The sequence below is a fragment of the Physeter macrocephalus genome, chromosome 16, assembly GCF_002837175.3.
Source record: "Physeter macrocephalus isolate SW-GA chromosome 16, ASM283717v5, whole genome shotgun sequence".
Classification (NCBI taxonomy): Eukaryota; Metazoa; Chordata; class Mammalia; order Artiodactyla; family Physeteridae; genus Physeter; species Physeter macrocephalus.
The window spans coordinates 68,872,462-68,900,458 of NC_041229.1; the positions used below are offsets into that span (position 1 = coordinate 68,872,462).

The window sequence follows — 27,997 nt, forward strand, 5'->3', positions numbered from 1 at the left end:
AGTCCAAGGGTCCACCCTAAACTGGGATGAGGGTAGAGGCAGGACCCGCCGCCTCCCCCCCACAACTCGGTTTCTCTACTAGACACTCCCCTTGGGAACCGTAAACATCCTCTTTCCCTACGCCCCGGGTGGGGAGCCTGCCTGGGGTCCGTGACTTACCCCAAAGGGAACCTTGCGCGCCTGGGGTCCCAGGATGGCGGGCTTGCCCTCTTCCATCCGAAAAGGACCCCTCCCGTCTCTCCCAGCCCGGGCGGGTCTTCGGGCGGCCGCGGCCGCGCTCTTCCCAGTCTGGGCACGCTTAGTCGGCTGGGGTCCCCAGCTCGCTTCCCGGCGGGCGGGCGGCCGGCAGTGCGAACCGCGGAGCGGGCGGCGGCGGGACTGGCCGGGGCGCGGGCGCGCGCGGGCGGCTGGCGGCGGGCGGGGCGCGCGCCCGGCCCGGGCAGCCGCGGGGGAGGAGCGCCCGCCAGCAGATCGCGCGCCCAACGGACTAGGCTAAAGCCGTGAGGTAACTGTTGCAGCCCGCGGGAGGTGGGAGGCGACACCGAGGCTCCAGTCCCGAGAAGTGCCCGAGGGAAAAGGAGGGGGTCCTGCCGTAGCGGTCCCAGGCAGAAGCCCCTTGCGCCCCTCTCCTCAGCCAGCATGTCGCGGACCCCGCCGCTCCTCCGCCCGCGCGGCGGGGACCCTGGGCCAAGGCGGCGGGCGCAGCCCTGACGCGCTGCCGAGCCGGAGGGCTCCTCGAGCGCGGGGGCCGGGCGGGAAGGAGCGCGAGCTGCCGCTGCGGTCCGAGCGGGGCGTGCCGAGCCCCCGCGGCCACCCTGCGTCCCGGCCATGAGGAGGGACGAGCGAGACGCCAAAGCCATGCGGTACCCGCAGCCGCCGGACGGGGCCGGCTCGCCCCTCGAGAGTCTGAGGAACGGCTACGTGAAGGGCTGCGTGAGCCCCCTACGGCAGGACCCCCCGCGCGGCTTCTTCTTCCACCTCTGCCGCTTCTGCAACGTGGAGCTGTTGCTGCCGCCGCCGCCGGCCTCCCCCCAGCAGCCGCGGTGCGGCTCTCCCTTCTCCCGGGCGCGCCTCTCGCTGGGCGCCCTGGCCGCCTTTGTCCTCGCCCTGCTGCTCGGCTCGGGGCCCGAGAGCTGGGCTGTCGGGGCCGCCCGGCTGCGGACCCTGCTGAGCGTCTGCTCGCACAGCCTCAGCCCCCTCTTCAGCATCGCCTGTGCCTTCTTCTTCCTCACCTGCTTCCTGACCCGGACCAAGCGGGACCCCGGGCCGGGCCGGAGCGGTGGCGGCTCCTGGTGGCTGCTGGCGCTGCCCTCCTGCTGTTACCTGGGGGACTTCTTGGTGGGGCAGTGGGGGTCTTGGTCTTGGGGGGACGGAGACGCCGGGGCCCGGGCCCCGCACACGCCCCCGGCGGTGGCCGGCAGGCTGTTCTTGGTGCTGAGCTGCGTGGGCTTGCTGACGCTCGCGCGGCCGGGGAGGCTCCGGCACAGCATCCTGGTGCTGCTCTTCTCCGGCTTCGTCTGGTGGGTGTCCTTCACCAGCCTCGGGGCGCTGCCTCCAGCCCTCCGGCCGCTGCTTTCCTGCCTGGTGGGGGGCATCGGCTGCCTGCTGGCCCTGGGGCTGGATCACTTCTTCCAAATCAGGGAAGCTCCCCATCATCCTCGGTTGTCCAGTACCGCGGAGGAAAAAGTGCCTGTGATCAGACCCCGGAGGAGGTCCAGCTGCGTGTCGTTCGGAGAAACTTCAGCCAGTTACTATGGCAGTTGCAAAATGTTCAGGAGACCTTCATTGCCTTGCATTTCGAGAGAACAGGTATGTTACCAGAAAGCAAAGTTTGGTAAGGAAGGGAGGGCGGTTTTATCGCTTCAGTTCCCGAGTTGAATTCGCGTGTTTGAAAGCATGTTTACTTCCAGGGTGAAAAAAAGACAAGTTTTATTCTGGAAAGAATTCCTAAAATACAGGAAGCTTTAAAAAAATGCATAAGTACCATTTATCTTTGAATAGAAATGAAATAGCAGACTAAGCATATTGTACTTTTTAAAGAGTTTGTTAATGTAATAGATGTGTTCTCAGAAGAATGAAGTGAATTATTTGAAGTATAATAGATTGACTACTCCCACTTTGGCATAGTCTGATGTGTAGCTTTTTGGTGACATTTATCTGTGGCTGTTAAAATGGTGATGTCTCCCCAAAGATGGAGTACAGCCATTAGAATGAGTGGGAAAAAAATATATATATGAATTTTAATCTGTGGTTTCATTATTCTTTATAATTGAGAGGACAAATCTGAGATCTCATAATAAAAAGAGAAAACAGTGATGAGTTTTGGAACAGAGACTTGTTAATTTAGATGAAAAGACTGTTGGGGATAATTATAAGAGATTTCTCCCCCCACCCTCCACCCCAAATTTCAGCAGTGTAGGCTAATATAATCTTTTACAGACTAACTCATGGTCCTGTGTGTTTGTTGCATAATTAGGAGAATGTTGTAACAATTTAACCTTTAAACTTAGTAATGTTTGGAAATATGCCAAAAGCATTTCTACAATTTCTTTTCCTGTAGGTTTATATGCTTTTGTGTTTTAAAGGAATGGAAATCATCATTAGGGAAAGAGTTTCTATTTTTGTATAGCCTAGGGAAATCTTACCTGTTCTACATCACTAAGAAACTCACCAAGTATAGCTACTGTTCACAGAGCATTTACTACGTGCAAAATACTTATATTGTCTTAAACCCTCACAAGGACTCTGTATGGTAGGTGACATTAACCTCAAGTTAGAGATGAGCAAATTAAGGCTTATAGAGGTTACCCAACTTCACACATCTAGTAAGTGGCAGTGCTGGGATTTGAACGTAGATTTTTCAGTTTTCAGTGATGAATGTAGAGGTTTTCCTTAAGTAGGAGAGTAGGAGTCTATACTATTGGTTTTCGGACTTTTTGATTAGTGATATGCTTTACACCAGGGACCCAATATATTTGAAGCAGATGTTTCTTATTCTTACTACATCTGATGCTCTTTGCTCTTCAATATAATCTACAAGCTATTACACTATCCGTAGTGCTCAAAGAGACAACACCTTGCTCCCTGAAAAGTGTTTTCAGAGGCTGCTTTGTGGTCTGTAGTTATTTGGCCAAATGCTTGAAAAAAATTGTTCAAAAAATATCATGGCTTTTGTTTTCTCAGTTTACTGCCAGTGATAATAGACAATGCTCAGAATAATTTGTATCAAGAGAAAAATTGTCAGAAGATTCACTGTAGAGCAGAGTTATATCAGCTATTTTCATAGACTGGCATAGCATTTGACATTTGACTATTTGCAAATATATTGCATTTTTTAACACCAGGAAAGTGTTTTAGCACAGTTTCATCACATTTGTAAACAATTTTCCTGAGCTTAGCAGCATTACAGTTTAACGTAACTTAATTGCAATATGTTGCCCTAGTGAATTATGGGTGTTATCTTATATATTGAAAATTCCTGGTCTACTTGATCCTGGTCTGGTGCTCTTTCCATCACAGCAGCCTTTTTTCAACCGTTAACTAGGTGCGGCATTGTTATGCTAGGTAGCTTTATTATTTGTATTAGAGGAAAATATTGTGCTTTTAAAATTTGTGCTTTTAAAAAGGCATATTTTATTAGTGCAGAAAACCCTTATTCACATTCCACTATGAATACGAACATTTTCTTAGTGGAGGGGGTCTTAAATATATGCTAATAGTTCAAGGGTTTATGCATGGTTAATGTTCAGTGTCATAACATAATACTCTTTCAGCAATACTAGAAACTACTAGATATTTTTAACTTGGCAGAGACTAATAAAAATTTTTACTTATGCTTTTTCCTGAAGTTTAACAGTGGATCTGTGGTTTTGTTTGGATGTATGTTATGTGGAAGAAGTTAAGTGGAAACCAATACTTTTATGGAAGTGAAAGATGGAGAGATTTTCTAATTTTCAAAGTGCTAAACTTTGTATGTGATCATTGTAAAGTCACTCTCTTGTTTCAGAAAGTGAAGGGAGACAAACGGTTTTGGGTAGAAGCTGATATAGGAGAAAGTCTCCTGGATTCATAGAGGTTCAAGGGTAAAGTCTTGGTCCTGCTGTCATGTTGGAAAAGTTGGTGAGCCTTTCCGAGTCTGAGTATCCTGTCAAATCAGGGGATCCAGTAGGTGAATTCTATACCACCTTCCAATTCTAGAATTCATTTCTTTTAGTTAGTTTACACTTTTTGTAAGGTATAAATAAAGGTATGACTAAAACTTCAAAAGTTAATAGATCTCGAAGTTTTACTTAAATGTTTAATGTTGATATTGCTAGCCTATATTTTCCAAGGTGTGATAATTGGAAAGTATGAACAAATATTCTGTATTATTTGAAGAGAAAGAACTTTTAACACGTATATGTGGACTTTCATTTGTGGATTGATAAAATTATTATGCTTTCATTTCCTTAAGAATTTAAATGTTTTTATTAACATCTTTGAAAAACAATTGAAAACTCATTAATATAAATGTTTTTAATTGTGTGAGAGTAGATTCAAAGTAATTTTTAACATTTGGAATGTTATGTTAGATACTGTATTGAAAAATAGTGGCATATGTTTGGAAAACATGATTTTTCATTATTAGGTTTAAAGTTTAGTTACTGCTGACTGTGTTCTACCTTGGTGGGTTAACGGAAAGAAGCACTACGTTTGTAGTATATTTGTGAAGAATCAGCTGAGACAGGAAGTAAAAAAAATTTTTTTTTTACATCTACATAAGATGCTTTGGCCAGAATTTAACAAGCTACATTTCTATGTCATTTTAATTATACATTCTACAATGCAAATTTCGGCTGTCAGCCAGATCATTTCGTGTGTGATAGGCTAGGTAAATACAAGGTTTTGAAAGGCATAAGTCTGTGTGTGAGATATTTTTCTATACCTAAAATGCTGAGTGCTTTCTAAATGGTTAGGTAAATATTTAAAAATTCTGTGGCCTTAAAGCCCATAAATATTATTTAAAGTGTTAATTTTGTTTAAAAAAGGATACGCATGCAGTATGAAGACTTTTTAAAAAGATTTTAAAGTTTAAGTGATTATTTACTCCCCTAAGGAATCTGCAAGGCATAACCCACCATGAATTTTTTAAAGAATACGGTGGAATTTGTGAAACTTAATGAGTGAGTGTTTTATTCTAATTTCTTGTTAATATTTTGTAGTGAAACATCAGCCTACGTAATATTTTTATGCTTTATTTTGTAAATATTGTATGTACCCTTGACATCAGAGTTATCTTTCAAAAACACAGATTTGATCAAATCACTCGCTCTGTCTTAAAAATCTCTTACGGCTTTTCATTGTCCACAAAATAAAGTTCATGCCCTTGACCCTTGCTTGCAAAGTCTTAATAACCTGCTCTTAGCCTTGTTTTGTTGTTTTTGAAAGCCGTTAAGAGTTATGGAACACCTCCCCACATCCATCCACTGCTCTAGCTATTTGAGGACTGCTTATTGTTACTGACGTGTAGACTTTTTTCTTTTGATTTTACCATTCACACTGTTTGATATCTCCTTTAAGAAACATATAAGATTAAGAAGTGTTTAGACACTACAGTGATGCTCAGACTAATGTATAAGCTGAGAACAAAACTCCATCCTAGCAGAGTTGGCCGGGTTTAAAAATAAAAGTTGACAAATCGTGTCAAGCAGTGATGTGATGATGTGTGATAGAATATTTTCATTATACCACATGAAATAGTAACATCTCCATAGTTTGTTTTCCCACAGTGAGTGGAAGGTAAATAGGGCCAACCATAAGTAAAACTTTGGTTTTAGTATAGTTTAGTGATGTTTGTTTTCATTGTCCTCTGATTTTTTAATCCTCCTCAGTGGCAGGCGCTTCTCTGATTCTCTTTCCTTCTTCCCTTTCAGTTACCAAGTCAGCCTGTTTCCCTAGTGCATTCTCCTGCCTTCTTATACCCCACCCAAAGCAGGAAGAATCTATACTTGCTGAAAAAGTTTATTTCAGCATAAATATGTTTGTATAGATATAGAAGAAATAGAAGAGATTTGGAGTTTATCTAACTGAAATCTGCTCATTTTATAGAAAGGAAAAAAATTCAACTCCAGAGAGAGAAGAATATTGTCTCTAGGTTATGCCACGAGGTTTTGGGATACAGGTACTAGAACCTAGATCTTGACTCCTAGTTCACCTGTACTTTCCGTTATGAGCATATGCACCTGCAGTCATAGTTTTCCAAGGCTGTTCTTAATTTGCCAGCTATCTCTAATTATGTGATAAACAATGTCCCTGAGTAAAAGCGGTTGAGGGTGGTGGTGGGAGAGAGGGGAGTGAGAGGTAGGAGGTACTCTTGAAACCGCATAGTTCATGATGACCTTGAAGATAAACTTGGTACCTGATATCATTATTTCAGGGTGACTTGTCAGGATACAGCTGGTCTGAAACTCAGGTGCCTTAAGAGGCCAGCCACATAGCCTATTTATGTTATAGGTTGGGGAAGGAGGGGAGGTAAGGAAGAATGGAAGTGAACTGTTGCCTACTTTGCCTAAGGGCTTTCAATTTAAATAAAACAAACTGAACAACCGTGTTAGCCAAGCAAAACTTTAGAAGAGCTGGGTTCTGTCTGTGGGTAGTTCCTGACAGTTTATAACTGTATATAATTGTGTATAAACAATTATAGTTTATAATAATTATAATTATTTTTATTATATTTATTTGTTTAATTATATATTTATATATATTTATTTTATTATATTTTTATTATTAAGTTTATTATAATTATAATAGTTTATAATTGTTCACCTTATTATTTACAAACTGATTAATGTTTATTTAAGAGATTGTTAGAAACCTGTTCTTTGAACTTGGGGAAGAGGAGTGTGTTTCCCACTTTTTCTTTTACAACCTAGAACTTTTTCTCCAGTATTGATTGACCTGGAAGGTTATCTTATCTTTATAGATTTTTCCCTACTCCATCAGATAGAGTACATTGTTTGACTGCTTCCTTACATTTCGTACAACTTGCTTTCAGTATATTTTAAATTTATTTAGTTGGCATTTAAATTTGTTAATGAGAAATGCCATACGTAAAAGACTTTACATATGTATATTTTTATATGGTTTAGGAAGAAAATAAAACAAAAAAAGAAAAATGTCAAGTACTTACCACTCATTTCCTTTGTATAACCTCTTTTGCATCCCCTTCTCTCTGCCCCAGAGACAACACATCTATCTTGATTTTTTTTTTTGCTGTTCATTCCCTTGCTTATCGTTATAACTCCCCTGAACATATTACTAAATAATCTGAATAATATGTTGTCAGTATTGTCTGCTTTTGAACTTTAAGTAAATAGAATCATGCTGTATGAATTCTTCTGTAACTTTTTTTTTTCTTGACGTTTGAGATTCATTCATGTTGATATGGATAGATGTTCATTTTTTCAATGCTGTATAGTGTTTCATTGTATGAACATAATAAAATTTATCCATTCCACTGTTCATGGACCTGTGGGTGGTTTTCAGTTGTTTGCTATTAAGCACAATGCTGCTATGAAATTTTTTGTAAATGTCTCCTAGGGACATGCACACATCTAGAAGTAGAATCGCTGAGCTGCAAGGTATGCTCATATTCAACTTTACTATGTATGATAGGCAGAATAATGGTACTGTAAAGATGTCCATGTTCTAATTCCTGGAATTTGTGGGTATGTTACCCTGCCTGGCAAAAGAGACTTTGCAGGTGGGACTAAGTTAAGGACCTTGAGATGGGGAGATTATCCAGGTATCCAGGATTATCTAAGTAGACCCAGTGTCACAGGGTCTTTAAAAAGTGGAAGAGGGAGACAGAAGAGATCAGAGAAGGAGAAGTGACAATGGAAGTAGGATTAGAGTAATATAATGTGAGAAAGACTCACTCAGTCCACCTTTGGCTTTCACAATGCGAGAAGGCCAGGAGCCAATGAAAGCAGGCAGCCTCTAGAAGCTGGAAAAGACAAGGAAATGCATTTTTCCTTATAGTCCTCGAAAGTAACAAAGCCCTTCCAATACCTTGATTTTAGCTCAGTGAGACCTTTGTCAGACTTCTGACCCACAGAACTGTAAGATGTTAAATGTGTGTTGTTTTATGTGACTGAGTTTGTAGTAATTTGTTATAGGAATGTATTAGTTTGCATTAACTGCTATAACAGTTGACATGGGTACAGCTGTGACAAAGTACTACAAATTGGGTGGCTTAAACAGCAGAAATTTATTGTCTCACAGGTCTGGAGTCTACAAGTCCGGATCAGACTGTCCCCAGGGTTGGTTCCTTCTGAGGACTCTGTGGGGGAATCTGTTCCATGCCTGTCTCCTAGCTTCTGGTGGTTTACTGGCAATCTTTGGCATTTTTTGGCTTTTAGATGTGTCACCCCATCTCTGCCTTCATCTTCACATGGCACTCTCTCCATGTCTCTTCATATAGTCTTCTCTCTGTGCCTGTCTTTGTGTCTCAATTTCCCCTTTATATAAATACCCCAGTCATATTGGACTAGTGCCCATCCTAATCACCTCATTTTAATCTAATTACCTCTGTAAAGACCTAATTTCCAAATGAAGTCACATTCTAAGGTATTGAGGGTTAAGACTTCAATATATCTTTTTTTTGAGGGACACACTTTAACCCATACAAGTAGCAGTAGAAAACTGAGACACTCTGGGAAGTTGAGTTGTTTTCCAGAATGGTTGCACAATTTATATTCTGCTACCAGTGAATAAGAATGCCCTTGAACCAATGATTCCTATTTAATAACTTTAATTTTTGTTAGTCCAGTGAGTGTGAAATGTATTTCTTTGTGATTTTAATTTGCATTTTTCTAATTACTAATAAGGCTGAATATTGTTTATGTTTATGGATTGCATTTCTTATTCAGGGATTACCTGTTCATGTCTCTTGCCCTTTTAAAAATTCAGTGGTTTGGGGACTTCCCTGGCAGTCCAGTGGTTAATACTTCCAATGCAGGGGGTGCAGGCTCCATCCCTGTTTGGGGAACTAAGATCCCACATAACTCATGGCCAAAAAACCAAAGACATAAAACAGAAGCAATATTGTAACAAATTCAATAAAGACTTTAAAAATGGTCCACATCAAAAAAAAAAAAAGTCTAAAGTATGTTTTGAGGGCAGACACTCTGGGAAGTTGAGTTGTTTTCCAGAATGGTTGCACAATTTATATTCTGCTACCAGTGAATAAGAATGCCCTTGAACCAATGATTCCTATTTAATAACTTTAATTTTTGTTAGTCCAGTGAGTGTGAAATGTATTTCTTTGTGATTTTAATTTGCATTTTTCTAATTACTAATAAGGCTGAATATTGTTTATGTTTATGGATTGCATTTCTTATTCAGGGATTACCTGTTCATGTCTCTTGCCCTTTTAAAAATTCAGTGGTTTGGGGACTTCCCTGGCAGTCCAGTGGTTAATACTTCCAATGCAGGGGGTGCAGGCTCCATCCCTGTTTGGGGAACTAAGATCCCACATAACTCATGGCCAAAAAACCAAAGACATAAAACAGAAGCAATATTGTAACAAATTCAATAAAGACTTTAAAAATGGTCCACATCAAAAAAAAAAATTAAAAATTCAGTGGTTTGTTTTTTCTTGGTTCATGAGTTCTTTATATATTTTGGACATTAATCTTTTATTGGTTATTTAGGTTGCAAATATCTTCTTCCAGTTTTCATGGTGTCTTTTGATAACTGAGATTCTTAATTTTAATATTATCAAATTTACCAATCTTTTCCTTTAATGGTGTGAGACTCTCCGTGTCTTGTTTATAAAACTCTTCCCTATTGGAAGTCATAAAATAAACTCATATTATCTTTTCAGAGTTTTAAAGTTTTGCCTTTCAAATGGTTTTTATCCGCCTAGAATTGATTTCCATGTATAATGTGATACAGACATCGAATCTCATTTTTTACCCGTATGTATAGCCAGTTATGTCAGCACAATTCACTGAAAAGCTTATTCTCCGTTTATCAGCAGTGCTGCCTCTGTCAAATGTGAAATTTCAGGATGTGTGTGATTCAGTATCTGGCTTCTCTGTCATGCTTCACTGATAAGTTTATGTGCCCTGTGTTAATGCTACACCGTTGTAATTATAATAGCTTTATAATGAGACAATATACAGTAAGTCCCCTCATCTTACTGTTTTTCTTCAAGAGTTTGTCAGTTATTTTTGGACCTTTGCTCTTCAATATAAATTTTAGAATAAGTTTGTCAAGTTCTACAGAAATTCATGTTGGGATTTTGATTGCCATTGCATTAAATCTTTTGAACAATTTAGAGGAGAATTTGAATTTTTATTTTTCTTTTTTTGCGGTACGCGGGCCTCTCACTGCTATGGCCTCTCCCGTTGCGGAGCACAGGCTCCGGACGCGCAGGCTCAACGGCCATGGCTCACGGGCCCAGCCGCTCCGCGGCATGTGGGATCTTCCCGGACCGGGGCACGAACCCGTGTCCCCTGCATCGGCAGGCGGACTCTCAACCACTGCGCCACCAGGGAAGCCCGAGAATTTGATTTTGATTGAAAATTTTAAGTTGCATTTTTCTACAAATTTATTTAGTATAACTTTTCAAATTTATTTTCTTTGTAATACCTTTTTATTATCTGTAATATCTTTTTTATTATCTATTTAATTTGTTCAGCATCTGCATTTTTGTCTTCTTTTTCATTCCTACCATCATTTGTATCATTTTTCTTTGTTTCTTAATCAACCTGGCTAGAAGTTTTTTTGTTTTTTGGGTTTTTCTGGTCATGCCATGTGGCATTCGGGATCTTAGTTCCCTGATCAGGGGTGGAACCAGCGCCGCCTGCATTGGAAACGTGGAGTCTTAACCACTGGACCACCAGGGAAGTCCCAGTTTATTTGTGTTTTAATCTCTTCAAAAAACCAGCTTTTTGGATTGGTACTTGTTTTCTTTTTTTTATATGTTAATTTTTATTGGAGTATAGTTGAATTACAATGTTGTGTTTCTGCTGTACAGCAAAGTGAATCAGTTATACATATATCCACTCTTTTTTAGATTCTATTCCCATATAGGTCATTACAGAGTGTTGAGTAGAGTTCCCTGTGCTACACAGTAGGTTCTTATTAGTTATCTATTTTATATATAGTAGTGTGTATATATCAATCCCAATTTCCCAATTTATCCGCCCTTCCCCCTTGGTAACCATAAGTTGGTACTTGTTTCCTATTTTATTTATATCAGCTCTTTTATTATTTCTTTTTTTCTTTCTTTGAGTTTATTTTCTTGTTCCCTTTTTTTTTTTTGGCCATGCTGCATGGCTTGTGGGAATCTTAGTTCTTAGTTCCCTGACCAAGGATTAAACCCTGGCCCTCGGCAGTGAGAGCCCAGAGTCCTAACCACTGGACTGCCAGGGAGTTCCCTCTTGTTCCTTTTTTTAACTTTGTAATTGAGATGCTAAGCCCATTAACTTTGAGCTTTTCCAGCATATGTGTTTAAGATTATACATTTCTCTCTAAATGTTGCTTTAGTTGAATGTCACAAGTTTGGATGTATAGTATGGTTATTGTGCAGTCTGAAGGATTTTCTAATTTTCATTTTGATTTCCCTTTTGACTGACAGTTGTTTAGAAAAAAAATTCTAATCATATGCAGGTTTTCCAGTTATTGTTGTTGATTTCTGACTTAAGTGCCTTTGGGCAAAGAATGTGCCTAACATATGATCAGTTTTCATAAGTGTTCTGTTTGCTTGAAAAAATACATCAGTTTGTTAGCTGTCTGGTAGATAAAAGGTGTAAAATGTCCTTTTCATACCTTCTGTGTCCTTATTGACTTTTTATCTTATTGACCCGTCAGTAGCTGGACAGAGTATTAAAAAATCTCACTTTCCTGGTATTTTTTTCAACCCTCCCACCCACAGTTTGTGGGTAAGTGTATGGAGAATGGAACTTTACAAACTAGATGGAATTACTTATCAGAGGGACAGAAAAAGGATGCATGAGAGAGAGCACATGTCATATGTTTAAAGAGTCAGTGTAAGAAAGTAATGAAAAATTTGATCAGCGTTAATATATATTTACAAATTGCCTTTTATATGTTCCAGCCCCTAGAGAGATACTAAGATGACAGTCACAGGGTCTGTATTGCAAGGAGATCACACTCTAATTGAGTTAAAAAAATGTAAATAAATAATTACAATTCAGTGTGGTAAGTGATATACCAGAGGTATACATAAGGTACATGGGAGCTTTAGGGAAGGAACAGCTAACTCTCTCCAGGAGGAGAGTCAGAAAGCCTTCAGAAAGTATATAACAATTGAGCTTTAATCTTCAAAAAAAGTTTCTTACTGATATAAAATGTGTAAAAAATGAATTTAAAAGTTTTACTTCTATGACCTTAGAAAGAATTTTTCAAAGTTATTCCAACATAATCTCCACCTTACTGTAAATATGTTTGAAATAAGAATACTTCTTATCAACTGAGAGACTATAAAGTCACAGAAAATATACTGAGTCCAATCAGGCAAACTGTTTACCTTCAGTCCCTAGTCAATACTAACAACCAAAAACGATGCTTAAATTTTCTATCAGAAATGTCAGTATCAGTGGTAAAAATAATATAAGCAATAAAGAAATGTAACCCAGGATTAGAAAAAAGGGATTATTATAAGATATAATTACCAAGTGCTCGCTATGTGCTAGTCTCAACAACTCTGTGAAATAAGTATTGAAATCCTGTTGTGCAGCTGGAAACTAAGGTAGAAAGGTGAATTGACTAGCCCCACATCACTCAGCTAGCACACAGAAAATACCATAATATGCTAAATGCCATTTTCAGTGTATAACAAGCCCCTAAGAACTCTCCCAATTGAAACAACTAAACTACAGGTTTAAGCATTTTAGAATGTATCTTTTGAAAGGAATCACTGAGTGAGAAAAATTTCAGATCCCCAAAAAAAGAAGTGAAAGTAGTGTGGGGGAGAAAAAACTGTTCCCTTCTAGGGTCTCTGTTTGGGCTAGTAATTAAATTGATTTAAGACAAATTAACAGGGGAAAAACAAATTTAATTTTGTATATGGGAGCCCCATAAAAAAGTGAGACTCCAAGAAGTAAACAAAGCAGGAATCTTTTATACCTTTAAGACAAAGAAGCAATAAATTTGTGAAGAACTGATGAGACAAAGGAGTCTGGGCTTGGGTTAGTGAATTGGTGAAGAAGTAACAAGGTTTGTTAGGGCCAAGCATTCTTGGCCCTAAATTCCCTATCTCTGGTGATAAGGATGCCTTCCACCCTCCTGGTACTGGGATGGGTACCTTTCACATGGGAGATTTATCTCCTGCTTTTGGGGAGGGGGGGGAACAAAGGAGGGTCAGAGTGTTCTTCACCACTGTTTCTCAAGTAAACTTTAATTCAAAATAAGCTATATGCTGGAGTGACATATTCTGGGGTAGCACATTCTGCTCCCCTTCAGTAGGAATCCAGAGAGGTAAGCAGACATTAAAACCAGCTTTCATTTGAAGGTTTCTGACCATCCTTAGAGACCTTGAACATTTGCTTCTGTTAGGTATGGCTAGGCTCAAGAGATAAAACCTAGGGTCTGTCCAGAGTCAGAAATCTAATAGAAAAACTGCATAAAGCAGAGACCCCAAAGTGCTACTCTTCCAGTGTAAGGGTAAGTGAGAAATAAATATGACCATGGAGATGGGATGCGTGTCTCGACCTTGGCACAGGCAGTTGGGGGAGAGAGAAAGTAAATCTTCCCTGGGAGTGTATAACCACAAGAGGGCCCTCATAGAGTTTTTGTTTGTTTGTTTGCTTGTTTGAAATTGTGGTAAAATATAAGTAACATAAAATTGACCATTTTGGCCATTTTTAACTGTACAGTTTAGTGGCATTAAGTACATTCATATTGTTGTGCAACCATCACCACCATCTAACTCTAGAACTTTTTTTAATCTTCCCAAACTGAAACTCCATACCCATTAAACAATAACTCTCCATTCCCCCTCATCCCAGCACCTGGTAACTGCCATTCTACATTCTGTTTCTATGAATTTGACTACTTTAGATACCTCATACAAGTGGAATCATTTGTATTTATCTTTTGTGACTGACTTGTTTCACTTAGCAGAATCATCTTTGGAATTCTAATAGGAATTACATTGAATCCATAGATTGCCTTGAGTAGTATTTACATCTTAGCAATAGTAAGTCTTACAATTCATTAACATGGGAGGTCTTTCTATTTATTTGTGTTTTAATTTCTTTCAGCAGTGTTTTGTAGTTTTCAGTGTACACGTCTTTCACCTCTTTGGTTAAGTTTATTCCTAAGTATTCTTTTTGATGCTATTGTAAATGGGATTGTTTCTTAGTTTCGTTTTTTAATATTTCATTGTTAGTGTTTGAAAATGCAACTGATTTATATGTGTTGTTTTTGTATCCTGCAGCTTACCTGAATTTGTCTATTCTAATACTTTTTTCGTGTGGAATCTTTAGGTCCTCATTTCGTTAAATTTTTTAAAAAATAAGACAATTTTTTAGAGCAGTTTAAAGTTCATAGCAAAATGGAGAGGAAGGTACAGATTCTCAATATACACTTTGCCCCATAGCCTCTTCCATTATCAGCGTCACCCGCCCCCCAACTGTTACATTTGTTAAGACTGATGAACCTACATCATAATCACCCAAAGTCCATAGTTTACGTTATGTTTCACTTTTGATCCTGTGCATTTTATGGGTTTAGATAAATGTATAATGACATGTATCCATCATTATGGAAAATAAATACAAAGTATTCACTGCCCTAAAAATCCTTTGTGCTCTGCATATTCATCCCTTACCTCATCCCCACCCTTGGCAACCACTGATCTTTTTACTTTCTCCATACTTTTGCCTTTTCCCGAATGTTATATAATTGGAATCATAGAGTACTCATTTAGTTTTTTATCTAAATTAATGCTACGTATGTGGACTTAGAAACCTCAAGTGAAAATGTAAAGTGGCCCCAGGTGACTGATAGAGGTAAATTCAAATTCTCTAAGGCCTCAAATGATTCCCACAGATAAAATTCCAAGGATACTGAGCAGTGCATAGTCAAAAATCCACAAAACTTGCGCAGAAACAAGGCACTATGAATTAGAAGCTGCAGAAAAAAGTACAAAGCAAAAGAAACCCACAAAGGCTTACGAGCTTGGAGCTATTATTTATCAGATATAAAAAATATGTTTAATATGCTTAAAGAAATGAAATAGAAGCTTGGGAAAATGGTTGGGGAACAGAGAATTAAAAGAATATCATGCAGATTTGAAAAATAGAACTTCTAAATATGAAAAAATAACCACAGATTTAAAACCTGATGCACATATTAAATAGCAGTTGAGAGAAAGAATCTGGAACTAGAATGTAGATCCAAAGAACTTGTCCGTAATGTTTTGCAGAGAAAAAGATAGAAGTTAAGAAAGAGGGATCGAAAAAGTTGGAGAATAAAGAAAAAAGTCTAACATGAATTTAACTGAAGTTCCAAAAGGAAATAATAAAAGGGAAAACAGGCGGTATTTGAGGAGATAATGGTTGTAAAATAGAACTTTACAGAACTGATGAAAAATACCAGCTGATATCCAGAAAGCCCACTGAATCCCAAGCAGATTAAAGGAAAAGAAATCCACCCTTAGATTCCATCATTGCAAAATTCAGAACACACACACACACACACACACACACACACACACACGCGAAGTTCTAAAAGAAGCCAGAGAGAAAAAAGAAGTTAGCTACCAAAAAAATGAATGGCAGTTAAACTGAAAGGTGACTTATTAATAGGAAGAATGGAAGCCAGAAAACAGTTGACTGTCATTTGTCATGTGCTGAGGGAAAATAACTGTCAAAGTAGAAACCAATGTCCAGCAAAACTTTCTAGAAAGAGAACATATTAAAACCATTTCAGACCAGCAAAAACTGAGTTTTTTACCAGCAAAAGTATGCATACTTCAGGCAGAAGGAAGAACTTAAATCAAGAAGGAATGATAGTAAATATATAGGTAAAATTAAGTAGCCTTGATGTTCTGAAACATTTCTAACAGTGCCGAATTTGTGAGAGGAGAACAAGCTAGAACTAAAACTAGAAAAAAAATAGCATTTACCTTGGAAGGAAAAATTAGGATAGTGAGATGACGTGAGAATCTTCTGTCTATAGTGAGAATACTAGGAGTGGAGAGACAGAGAGGTATAAATATTTTCATATGAAGAGAGGTCTGAAGATATTTCAGGTCTGGGTGTCTGAAAGGTTAGTGGTATTGTTAGCCAACATAGGCAGTATGGGGAAAGGACCTGGTTTGGGAGAAATGACAAAAGCTTGGTTTTATTGATTAATGCATGTTTTCTCATGTGTATACTTGCTATCTCTAAATGGGATGTAACCTCCCTGACAACAATGATCAAACATTTCTATTTTGTATTTCTCATAGTATATTTTGGAGTTGACAATGGTTATCTAATATTGTATTTACTCTTGATAGTTCCATGCTGACCTTGAGAAAAGGAAAGAACTCTAGGTGGAGATGGGTCTCAATTCCCTACTGTCTTTGGTATTCTCGTTAACAATAAGCTGTGTTGCACGATGGTGAAGCCAGACTGCTTCAGAGTTTCAGTGGCATCTCTTGCCACTTACAGGATATTAGGCAAGTTGTTTAACTTCTCTGTACCTCAGCTTCCCCAGGTGTAAACTGGGGGTAAAATAGCATCTGTCTCACTGATGTGAGGATTAAATGAGTTAATAACCTGTAAAGTTCTTGAAACAGTGTCTGGCACCTGGTAAGGTTGCCATGCAATATTGGTGCTGTTATTATAGTTAAAATTTTCATTCTTGAATTACTTGGTACTTCATGCCAAATTACGCTAAAACTAATGGTGGGCTTCCCTGGTGGCACAGTGGTTAAGAATCTGCCTGCCAATGCAGGGGACATGGATTCGAGCCCTGGTCCAGGAAGATCCCACATGCCGCGGAGCAACTAAGCCCATGCACCACAGCTACTGAGCCTGTGCTCTAGAGCCTGCGAGCCACAACTACTGAAGCCCGCGCGCCTAGGGCCCGTGCTCCAAAACAAAGAGAAGCCCGTGCACTGCAACTAAGAGTAGCCCCCACTCGCTGCAACTAGAGAAAGACTGCAAGCAGCAGCGAAGACCCAATGCAGCCAAAAATAAAATAAACAAATTTATCAAAAAAACCCACAACAAACCCTTTAAAAAAAAATTAATGGTAAGGTTAACTGAAATTTAGATCTTTCAAGCAATCCCTTTTTATTGTCCTGAAACTCCTTTTGCAACCTGTATTGAGTAAAAAGCCTGTGCATAAGGGATAATATGGGGAAAATTCTTCCAGTGGATTGTTCAGTATTAGGGCAACAAAGAAAAGATGCAAGTGATGAGTTTAAAAGCAATTAAGGGGACTTCCCTGGTGGTCCAGTGGTTAAGACTGCCTTCCAATGCAGGGGGTGCTGGTTCGATTCCTGGTCGGGGAGCTAAGATCCCACATGCCTCTGGACAGATAACCAAGTAGAGTGATCCAGATCATCGTCTCTAAAGGGTCTGCGTTCCTGAACACCATGCCCTTCTCAGGCTGCAGCACTTGTCCATCTACCACCACAGTTGGTCAGGAGGATATGAAAAAATGCCCTGCAGGGACTTCCCTGGCAGTCCAGTGTTTGAGACTTCGCCCTCCAATGCAGGGGGCACGGGTTCGATCCCTGGTCGGGAAACTAAGATCCCACATGCCTTGCAGCCAAAAAACCAAAGTATAAAAACAGAAACAATATTGTAACAAATTCAATAAAGACTTTAAAAATGGTCCACATCAAAAAAAAACAACAAAAACCTGTTGTATAAAAAATAAATAAAATTTAAAAAAAAAGAATAAAGGAAAAGCAACAGAAATGATAAAAAAAAAAGCAACTTCAAAAGTGATTAAAAGGGGTAATTGGGGCTTCTTATCTTTTGAAGTTTCAGGGTTAAAGGTTAAGAACCTTTGGTCCAGCAGACGAAGAATTTGTCAACTACTGCAACCATAACTTTCTGTCCCTTAAACTTTTGTTCCAGTTTGTCACTTTGGGGTTGGAGGTACACTGGAACTTCAAACAAATGCTCACTCATAATTCTTGCTTCATAGTTCACTGTCTGCTAAGCATGTTGACAGTTATGCAGCCCCACCCCAGGGCTGATAAGAGGGAAATGAGACGAGGGAACAGAAGGAAGAGAAAAGGTGTCTAAAAAAGTGACTCCTCCAACCCTCCAGCCATTATGAGGCACAGAGCTTTACTGCTTCAATTTAATGCTTCGTTCCACCTTTTAGATAAAGTGCCCTGAAAATCTTTCACTACGTAAATGGTAATGGTTTAAAGCAGACAAAAATAATTATGGATGTGAAGTTTTACAAATATATGGGGACATATTTTTCCTTAGGGGGAAAACACCTACGTATACATTAGTAAACACCAATATTTATTATTTTATAGTTTGTTTTTGTTGTAAATTAAGCACCATATAGAATTAACTTTACTATCTGAAAATTCATCCCTTCAGCAAACTTTGCTAAGGCTAACGTTCTGCCAGGAACTGTGAGGGCTATAAAGAAGAATCATGTATGGATATTATACCCAGATGTTTAGTATAAGATAAAAGTGAAGATTTTATTTTAAATGAGAAAGCATTATTGTAATTTTGTAGTGTCTGAGGGGCTCAATAAAACCCACATTCCTTCCCCAAATTCTGAACAAACTGAGAAAAGAGTGACAGATGAGAGATCAGAATACCACCTTTATTCCTGATAAAACTCATGTTGCAGGACATGGCTTATATATGCAGGCAGTTTTGCTTTCTAATCATGAAACCCAGAGTTAAATAGACATACGTGGTCATAGAAAGGACAGGGCCAGGAACATCCTCCCTACTTGCTAAGAGGGCCCATCCATGGGGGAGCACTGGAGAACTTCTAGCTAGCAGGTAGGCTCCCAAAAGCAGAAAGCAACAGGTAGAGTTATGCTTATGTAATTCTTTAGGCTAAACTTACCAGTCACGTTAAGTTACTATTCCCCTTCTAAGAGAATAGTGAGGGGATAGAGGGAGTCCAGAAATTTAGGGAAAATTCCAACTCATGGAAACCGTAGGATTGAGGAAAAGGCATTGCCTTTCAACATGAAAATAGGAAAAGCCATTTGTAATCCTAACACGTTTAATGCAACAGGTATTTTAATTTTGCGTGGCCTGGTTTTTGCTACTGTAGATTTTTACATAGTTGCGTAGAATGCACTTAATTTTAAAACTGAGGCTAGGTTCTACCGTTTTTCATTTTTTCCCTCTCGACAAAATTGAGTCACTGCCTTCTCAGTGTGGATCTACTCTTAACTTTCAATATATTTGTGTTTATTTTGTGTTCTTTAAATGCAGGGATAGTTTCTCATTCGTTTATGTATCCCCCGTGCATGGCATATAGCAAATAGTTTATTGAATTGAATTATTGCATTAAGTACTGTTCTTTTTACCACTTAACATGGCATTTTTTTCTAGTTGCTACATGCTACTCATAATTCCATCATTGAAAATAACGTGAGTGGGGTACGTAAAGAATACGTTCTTGAAATCACAGAGCCCAGAAGCAATCTTCTCTAACAGGAGAAGATTGCTTTAAGTGAATGATAGAGTTTGTAGGTGAAGTTTTAGAAGAATATTCAAAGCTGGGAGAATGGAGACTAATGTAGGACCTTATGGGTTGGAATTCCCTCTTTTGCAAAAAGAGGTGGCATACAGTGATTATTTGAGGTGACATTTTAGTGGTTCAGTAGTGCTGAAAACAACTTTCATGTTACTTTTTCAGATATGCCTTACAAAAAAATGCTTAAGATTTGGTTAAAAATTCCTAGATGTTTGAATGGTTCTCAGTTAACCAGTGTTGATAGAATGAACACTTTCAGTGTTTAGAAGCACTTTTAAAAATTTTCTAGGGAGAACTTTGCCTTCTTAATACAAATCTGTTAATTTTTATAGTTTACCAAGGAGGAAGATGGTAGTAAATTATTAGTCATAATTGTTTAGCAAACTCCAGAAATGTGATTATTTTAAACTAAGTACATATATGTCCAGTAACCAAGGTTTATCTTGTTACAAGTAATACCTTTTTAGTTTAAATGCATTTTTGCCATGACTGTTTCTCATATGTTTAACTCTGTTTCTGCTTCATGACAGATCTTGATGAAGATAGTTCATTATCTCCCTGATACGTAAGGGTTGTCATTTTAAACACTGTTTCTCTTACTGTGCCATGATACAATGATGCCCTAAGTGCCTTATAAAGCCTTGCCCTATACTAAGTGATCTCAGACATTTTTGTATCTTGAATTTTTACCTGCTCATTAATAGTTACTTTGCTTGCTTCTCATTGTTAGCTGTTACTTCTTAGTTATCAGTCTTTAACAGACATCTTCCCCACCTTCCCAATTTGTTACTGATTATCAACAGTAGGTCAGGAAACTAGTTAACCAAGCTAATTGGAATTGGTCGTAAAAGTAAGGATGGACAGAAAGTCTTTCTCATGGATAAAGTGTATGGACTTTGTAACATCTATTTTGACTGTGCAGAGACCTTTTTTGCTTGTTTTGATAAAGAATCTCTGGATAAATGAAGTGTTAGCCATATTGATTCAACACGAGCAGCCAAATATAGATTTGTTTTTCCTTTTCATTTCTAGTGAGATATACTGTACATGCCATAAATTGAATAAATGTTAGGTATACAGCTGAACAAAATTTTACATGTGTATATACCCATATAATTACCACTCAGATCAAAATAAGGAACATTTTCAGCACCTTAGTTGCCTCCCTCATGTTCTCTCCCAGTTAATAACTACATCCAGAAATGTCCACAATTCTGACCTTTATCCTAATAGATTAGTTTTGTCTGTTTTTGAATCTTTATAGAAACTGAAATTTGAGTTTTAGATCATTTTCTTATGTCATGAAGTATTGTTCTTTTGATTTTTTAATGTTATTTTTTCCCATTCTTGAAACATTCTTTCAGTGCCTACTATGGGCAAGAAATTAATGATTTGGGAGATTCAAAGATGAATAAAACACACCTTGTCATCAAGAAACTTGGAGTCTAGTACAAGAAAAAAAACGTGTCATAAAGGAGGTATAAACAAAATACAGAGAAGGCATAGGGAAATAGAAGTGGTGTGTCAGTGAGGTCCTTGGCAGAAAATAGATGATACAGTCAAATGGGTAAACTTGGGAGAACTTAATGTAGGGGGTGATTTATAAAAGTGTGGGTAGGGTTAAGGGAAACTGACATGGAATAGTGAAGTATCTGGTGAGCAACAATAGGTAGCCATCACAGCCCTCACACAAGTAAGGTCAGAGTTAGGAGGTTATTGTCAAAACTCAGAGGGCAGCTGTATAGAGGTCCATTTGAACAGAAGCTTTGGCTTCTGGTAGAGTGAGATTACTAACTAGAGGTGGCATTACTCTAGGCTCACTCTCTTCCTGTCTCCATTGGCTGAATTCACCCAAAAGTCAGGGCAAAGGAGACTGTTATTACAGTCTATTCAGTATAGCCTTCTGGTAACACAGAACAGAGTGGAGAAAAGTGGAGAATGGCTCTGGAGGGGCAAATGAAATATACCCAGCACAACTGGCTTTCTAAAAACACAGTAGAGGACTTCCCTGGTGGTCCAGTGGTTAACTCTGAGCTTCTACTGCTGGGGGTGCGGGATCGATCCCTGGTCAGGGAACTAAGATCCCACATGCGCGACATGGCCATAAGTAAATAAATAAAAATTAAAAACACAGGAGATACCATTCTCTGCAGAAGTGGAAGAATAGCTCCTTAGAAAGAGAAAATCATTTAAACAGAGGTGGAGGAGTAGTGAAATAAAAAGTGTACTCAGAAAATGGAAAGTATTTCAGTTTGGAGTGTGTGCTGAACAAAGAGGAATAGTAAATGGATAGTATTTGCAGAGACATGTTAATTTTTACACTGCTTTTCCTCTTGTTTATTATTAAATCTTGGATTATATCATGGCTTTTATAAATGCATGAGAATCAGTGTTGCCTTCATCATTAGTTTGAAGATATTGGGTCAAGTTTTGAGTTTTAGCGTTGCTGTCTGAGTGTTTTGCACATGGTGACAGAGTACAAATAGTAGAAAGAACAGGAGTCATTTAGAGAGTGAGGCTTACAGTTAAGAATGTAGGCTCTGGAGTTGCACTGTCTGTGTTTGTATTCTGGCATCAGAATTCACTTTCCAGCTTGATGACCTAGGCAAATTACCTAATCCAGGCCTCAGTTTTCTCATTAGTAAAATAGACATAGTCGTAATAACTTTACCATAGAGTTGTTGTGAGGATTAAATGAGTGGTTCATATGAATTACTTAGCCCAGAGCCCAGCAGGCACTGTCAATAAATGTTACCTAATTTTTAAATTACGTTTAGGAGGATGTAGTTGTCTTCAAATATTTGAAAGCCTGCCTTATGAAATAGGGATTAAACTTCCTGTTTTCATGAGAACTTCTGGGGACAGAACTGAGATTAATGTGTATAAATAACAAATAGGCAGCTTTTTGACTAATATGAGAAAATCTTTTGGTCATTTAAAGTTGTTTGGATCAGAATTGATTAGCTTGTGACATAATGATTTGCATGCCAGGGGAAGTGTTCAAGAAAAGACTGGGGATGTTTGAAAGTGTATTCATGCATCATGAAAACACAACAAAACTAAATAATATCTTCAGGATACCTCCCAACTGTAACTTTATTCTCCAGAGTCTGTGAAAATTGAATCACTGGATAAACCATGTTGATTTCCTTTTCTCCTTCTCTGTTTATTCCTCTTGAGATGGTCAATCCCTCCTGCCCCCCCTCCCCTGGCCCTCACCACCTTAATCCAGCTTAAATGTCATCTTTATTTAACAATATTTATTGAGCATATACAAATGTGCCAGGTTTTGTTCTAGATACCGTAGTTAGTACTGTGAACAAGACACATAAGGTTTTTGCTCTAATGGAGCCTTAACAAAATTCTAGCACAGGTAAATAGAAAATAAAAACACGGTAAAATAACTTCAGGTAGTTCTAAGTACTGTGATGCATGAAGAAAGTAAAACAGAATAATGGGTCAGGGTGGTGGAGGTGGAGCTTTAGGTAAGATGGTCAGGAAAAGTCTCTCTGAAGAGACGTTTTAACTGACACATGAATGTTGTGAAGGAGCTGGTCATGTAGGCTCTGGGAGAAGAACATTCCAGACAGAAGGACTAGCAAAGGCAAGGTCCCTGTGGTGGGAAAGACCCTGGCATTCTTGGGGGTTAGAAAGAAATATGGTTGGGCAGAGAGTGGTAGGCGAGGTAAGAAGCGTGTGGATCACATAGGGCCTTGTAGACCATGTTGACACTTGCACTTCTTTCTAACCGCATTCTAATGGGAAGCAGTGAGACCATTTCATGATATCATTTAATGCTTCAAAACTATTATTCTGGCCTTTTTATGGGCTATTGGTGGGGAGTATCTAGAGTGGAAGCAGAAAGATAGGTGGCTGTTGCAGTTGTCCGAGTGAGAGGGGACTGGCTTGGACTATCTCAGCGAACTTTCTTTGCCACCACCCCCTCCCCGCCACACTTTGATCACCTGGATAGAATGTCCTTTTTAATATTTATAATGTTTTACATACACTACTGTTAAAGTACCTTTAGTTACCTATGTGATTACCTTCCTATTGAGAAGCTGAGTTCCTTAAGCATAGGGGCAATGTCTTATCCCTCTTCTGCATTCCTTATCCTTAGTGCTGCAGATAGCACTGTAGCACTGTTATTAACATAGCACTTAATAAATGTCTATTAAGTGAATTCATATATGCCTAATTCTTTATTAGGTTAAAGAAGTTCCTTTCTATTCTTAGTTTGCTGAAAGTTGAATGTCATCAAATTTTTGCATCAAATGATATGGTCATATAGTATGTCTTTTTTTTTTTATACTATTAATATGATGGATTACATTGCTTGTTTTTTGAATATTGAACCAGCTTTTGCATCGCAGGGATAAGTACCACTTGGCTGTGGTGTATTATTATTCTTGTGTATTGTTGGATTTGATTTGTTAATATTTTCTTGAGGATTTTTGTATCTATGTTCATGAGGGATGTAAGTCTGTAGTTTTTTTGGTACTGTTTTTGTCTAGTTTGGGTATCAGGGTAATGATGCTCCCACTACGAGTTGGGAAGTATTCCCTTTTCTGTTTTCAGAAGAGAGTATATAGAATTAGTTTTATTTATTCTTTAAATGTTTGGTAGAATTTCCGAATGATATCATTGGGGACTAGAAATTCCTTTTTTCTCTTTGGAAAGTTTTGAACTATGTATTCAATTCATTAATTTTCTCTATTGCTTTTCTGGTTTTTTCATTGATGTCTGATCTTATCATTGTTACCTTTTTTCTGCTTGCTTATAGGCTTATTTTGTTCTCATTATGGTTTGTTAAGGTGGAAGCTTAGATTATTGATTTTAGATTTCTTTTCTAATATAAGCATTTAGTGTTTTAGCTTTCCCTCTAAGCACTATTCTATCTGCATGTCATAAAATTTGATATGTTGTATTTTAATTTTTATTTCTAATTTCCCTTTAAACTTCCTCTTTGAATTACAGCTTATTTAGAAGTTGTTTAATTTCTAAGTGTTTGGAGTATTTCTTTTATCCTTTTGTTATTGATTTCTAGTCTAATTTCTAATTTTATTATGGTCAGAAAGCTTACTTTATATGATTTCAGTTCTGTAAATATATTTGGTGCATGTGTATGATCTTTTCTCTGCTGTATTTACCCTGGATGGACTTGCTAGGTGGTAGGGTATGTCTGTGCTTCAATTTTGCTGATTAATGCCAAACTGTTTTTCAAGTGAAGTGACGACATAAAACTTTGTGTAGGTTGAAAAATTACTAATTTGTGACTTCTCAAATCTTTATTTAAATAAAAAATTTATAGTAAATTTATAAGTTACATTGAATTGATTTGAAATATTTGAATCTTGAAATAGAAATGGAAGTTGTATCCCAAAGAATATAAAAGTTGAAAAATATTTAAATAGTTCGAAAGCCAGTGGGGAATGTGAAGCAATATTGTTAAATGCTGTTAGAGAAGCAATGAACTGTGTACATTTAATGTTAATCAATTATGAAGGTTTTCCTGGAAATTTGGTTTTGCTGCCCACTAAAGGTATTTCAAGCCCATTTTATGCATCATACCTGTGCTGCACCAAGAGCAGATGGAAGTTCCTGGGGAACTTTCTCAGTGACCCGTAATTTGAGATAGGATGATAGTTATGGAGCTACAGAAAATAGTACTAAAGTTGCCACTGTTTCTGTTTTATTTGCCTAACAAACATTTCTCGTTGCCTCTTCTTTCACAGATCTTATGGATGACATACAATTCACTTTATTTATTAGTGTCTAATTGGTTAGCATGTAATCTTAAGATTATAATTCTAAAGGTGAAATGGATCTTAATTGAGTAATTTAGGAGTTTACTCAAATCACCACATAATTTCCTTTTTTTGAACAACACAAACTATGCACTTCTCTTATCACACAGGTTCAAAAAGTTTCTGACTAGATAGGAGATAGTTTTCCTTTAAAGCTACATTCAGAATTTTATTTCTGCGATAGTAACTTGAAAGTATGCAGTTTCCCTTTTCATTTCATTTATTGAAATTGATTTTTATTGCTGTTTTTGGTAAAGAAATTTAAAATTTCACTAACATTTGTTTTTTAACCATAGGGAAAATGTGTTTTCAAGAAATTAGAGACTTGAATTTGAAATATTTTTTATGTTAAACATTCTGCCAATTTTTTGTTTAACTATGGGCTCTTCATAACATCAAAGAGTTCCATGTTTTAGAGCTTAGAGAAGAATGGACACACTGAATCCTAGCAACTAAAGGCAAATAGACAGCTACGTCAGTACCACACTTATGTCAGCGGTTTGTCCTATTTGCTTGGGAACTCTTTTGTTTTAGTAGTGTGTTTACAATGAAGTCTTTCACTAGAGCAGGACTACATGACTGAATATGTACTCCGTGTTGTTTGAGTACATTCTGTATACAAACTTTAAGACATATGTATACAGGCATATTTACTGTTATTTAGTTATTTGTTATTGGTATTTAGTCTTATTTATTGTATTTATTTTCTTTCTCAAAAGTATTTTATCTGTTCATGTTTAATAACTAGCAGTAGGCTTTGCATTTCTAATTATGGTGTCTTTGTATAGGGTACTGAGTGTGATTCCAGATAAGTTATTATAATTAGATCTGTATGGTTTATGAGCCACATGACTTGTTTTTAAGAGGAAAGTTTAAGCTATTAGAGGGGGAATAATCTGTATTCTTCTTGAACAAGGCCTATAATTTTATCATGCCTTAATTTTCCTAAAGGTAACTCTGAAAATTATTTACTAAGAGTTTAAAAGTTATCATTAAAATGAAGTTCAGAGTGCTCCAGGGGCTGTGGGATTTTGTGTGTGTTTTCTGAGGCGGGGCAGATGTTATCTTCATGAAAAAGGCCAATAGGCAGTTGAATCGAAGATCATAGGTTTGAAAAGAGAATGAGGCTAGAGATAAACTTTTGAAGCTATTCAGTATGCTTCATTCATTCCTCTATATGCCCCAGGGAATTCAGGCCTTGGAGTTCATGTAGACCACAAGGCTGGCATCTCCCTTTCCCAGAGAGTTGATGATCTAGTCACTATATTCTAGAGGGAGGATTATTTGCTAAAGAAGGTCATAGATGAAGCTTGAGAATAGATGAGACTGGGGGGAAAAAAGGAGTGCAGATAGAATTTTTTAAAAATTAAGGACAACCTGACTTTGGGAAGTACCTGTATTGTGTAGGTTTTCAGGAGAAAGGCAAGAATTGTGGCAAGTACCTATATTTAGTGGTTGGCATGTCAAAAAGGAGTCAGCAAAGAAGACAGATTCAGGGTGGTAGGTTGTAGGGGATTTACCACTTGTGCAAATTTCTTCTAATGCTTGGGGAGAAAGATGTTCACATGGCCACATGTTTCTGTAGGATTTCCAAAAGTAAGGTATTTTAAGTTAAGAGTGCTGTCTCTTTCCTTTCTTGATTTACCCTCATGTCATGTAGCATTGGAGTGCCTGTAGGCATTTTTGGCATCCAGCTAAGGGAAAGTTGAATTGGGGTTACATTTAGTTTGGGTGGCATGTGTTTCTGTGGTTCATTGTCACTTCAGAGTGTAGTTAGGTTTTTGCTAGCTGTTCTGGTATAGGGATGACATTTGGAATACAGTTGACCCTTGAACAACACAGGTTTGAACTGTGTGGGCTTACTTACATACAGATTTTTTTCAATAATAAATAACTATAGTACTACGCTATCTGAGGTTGGTTGAATCCATGGATGTGGAACCTTGGATATGGAGGAGCTGCCTATACGAAGGGCTGACTATAAATTATATACAGATTTTCGACTGCTCGGAGGGTTGGCACTCTTAGCTCCCCTGGTTGTTCAAGGGTCAACTGTACTCTTATTACTTACTGTGCTGACTCAGTGTTATGAAAAAAGATGCAAGGCCAGAGATTATAGATGATATGGACACGTCCTACAGAATCTGACACTGGAAGTACGTGAGTAGGGTAAGAGGAACACAGTTTGAAATACAGGGAGCCAGAAGCTAGTCTGGGGAAAACTCTTTTGAATCTGATAGCTTATAAAGGAAAGAAACAAATGTAAGTTTCCCCAAATTTGACAACAGTACTAAAATTTTATATTACATAGCCAGTAACAGTTTGTGAACCTAAAAGAATATTTTCTAAAATGTGAGTAATTATTTAGTCTTCAGAAAGATTTAAAAAATCTATTTCTTTATAGAAAATCTTACATATTTCTATTTATAGAAAATGTTACATATCATTGTCACATGAAGAAGTCATCATGAAAGATATGCAGTTAA

General features: G+C 38.1%; 1 protein-coding gene across 4 annotated transcripts in view; it reads left to right on the top strand.

Moving 5' to 3' along the window:
* Positions 1–828: 828 nt before the first annotated feature.
* PDE3B (phosphodiesterase 3B) overlaps positions 829–27,997 on the top strand; it is a 170,472-nt gene continuing 143,303 nt past the window's right edge. For all 4 annotated transcript variants that reach the window (XM_028501550.1, XM_028501551.2, XM_055091698.1 and 1 more), the window contains exon 1: positions 829–1,809. In XM_028501550.1, the coding sequence (XP_028357351.1) occupies positions 829–1,809 (981 nt within the window). The remainder of the gene's footprint in view (positions 1,810–27,997) is intronic.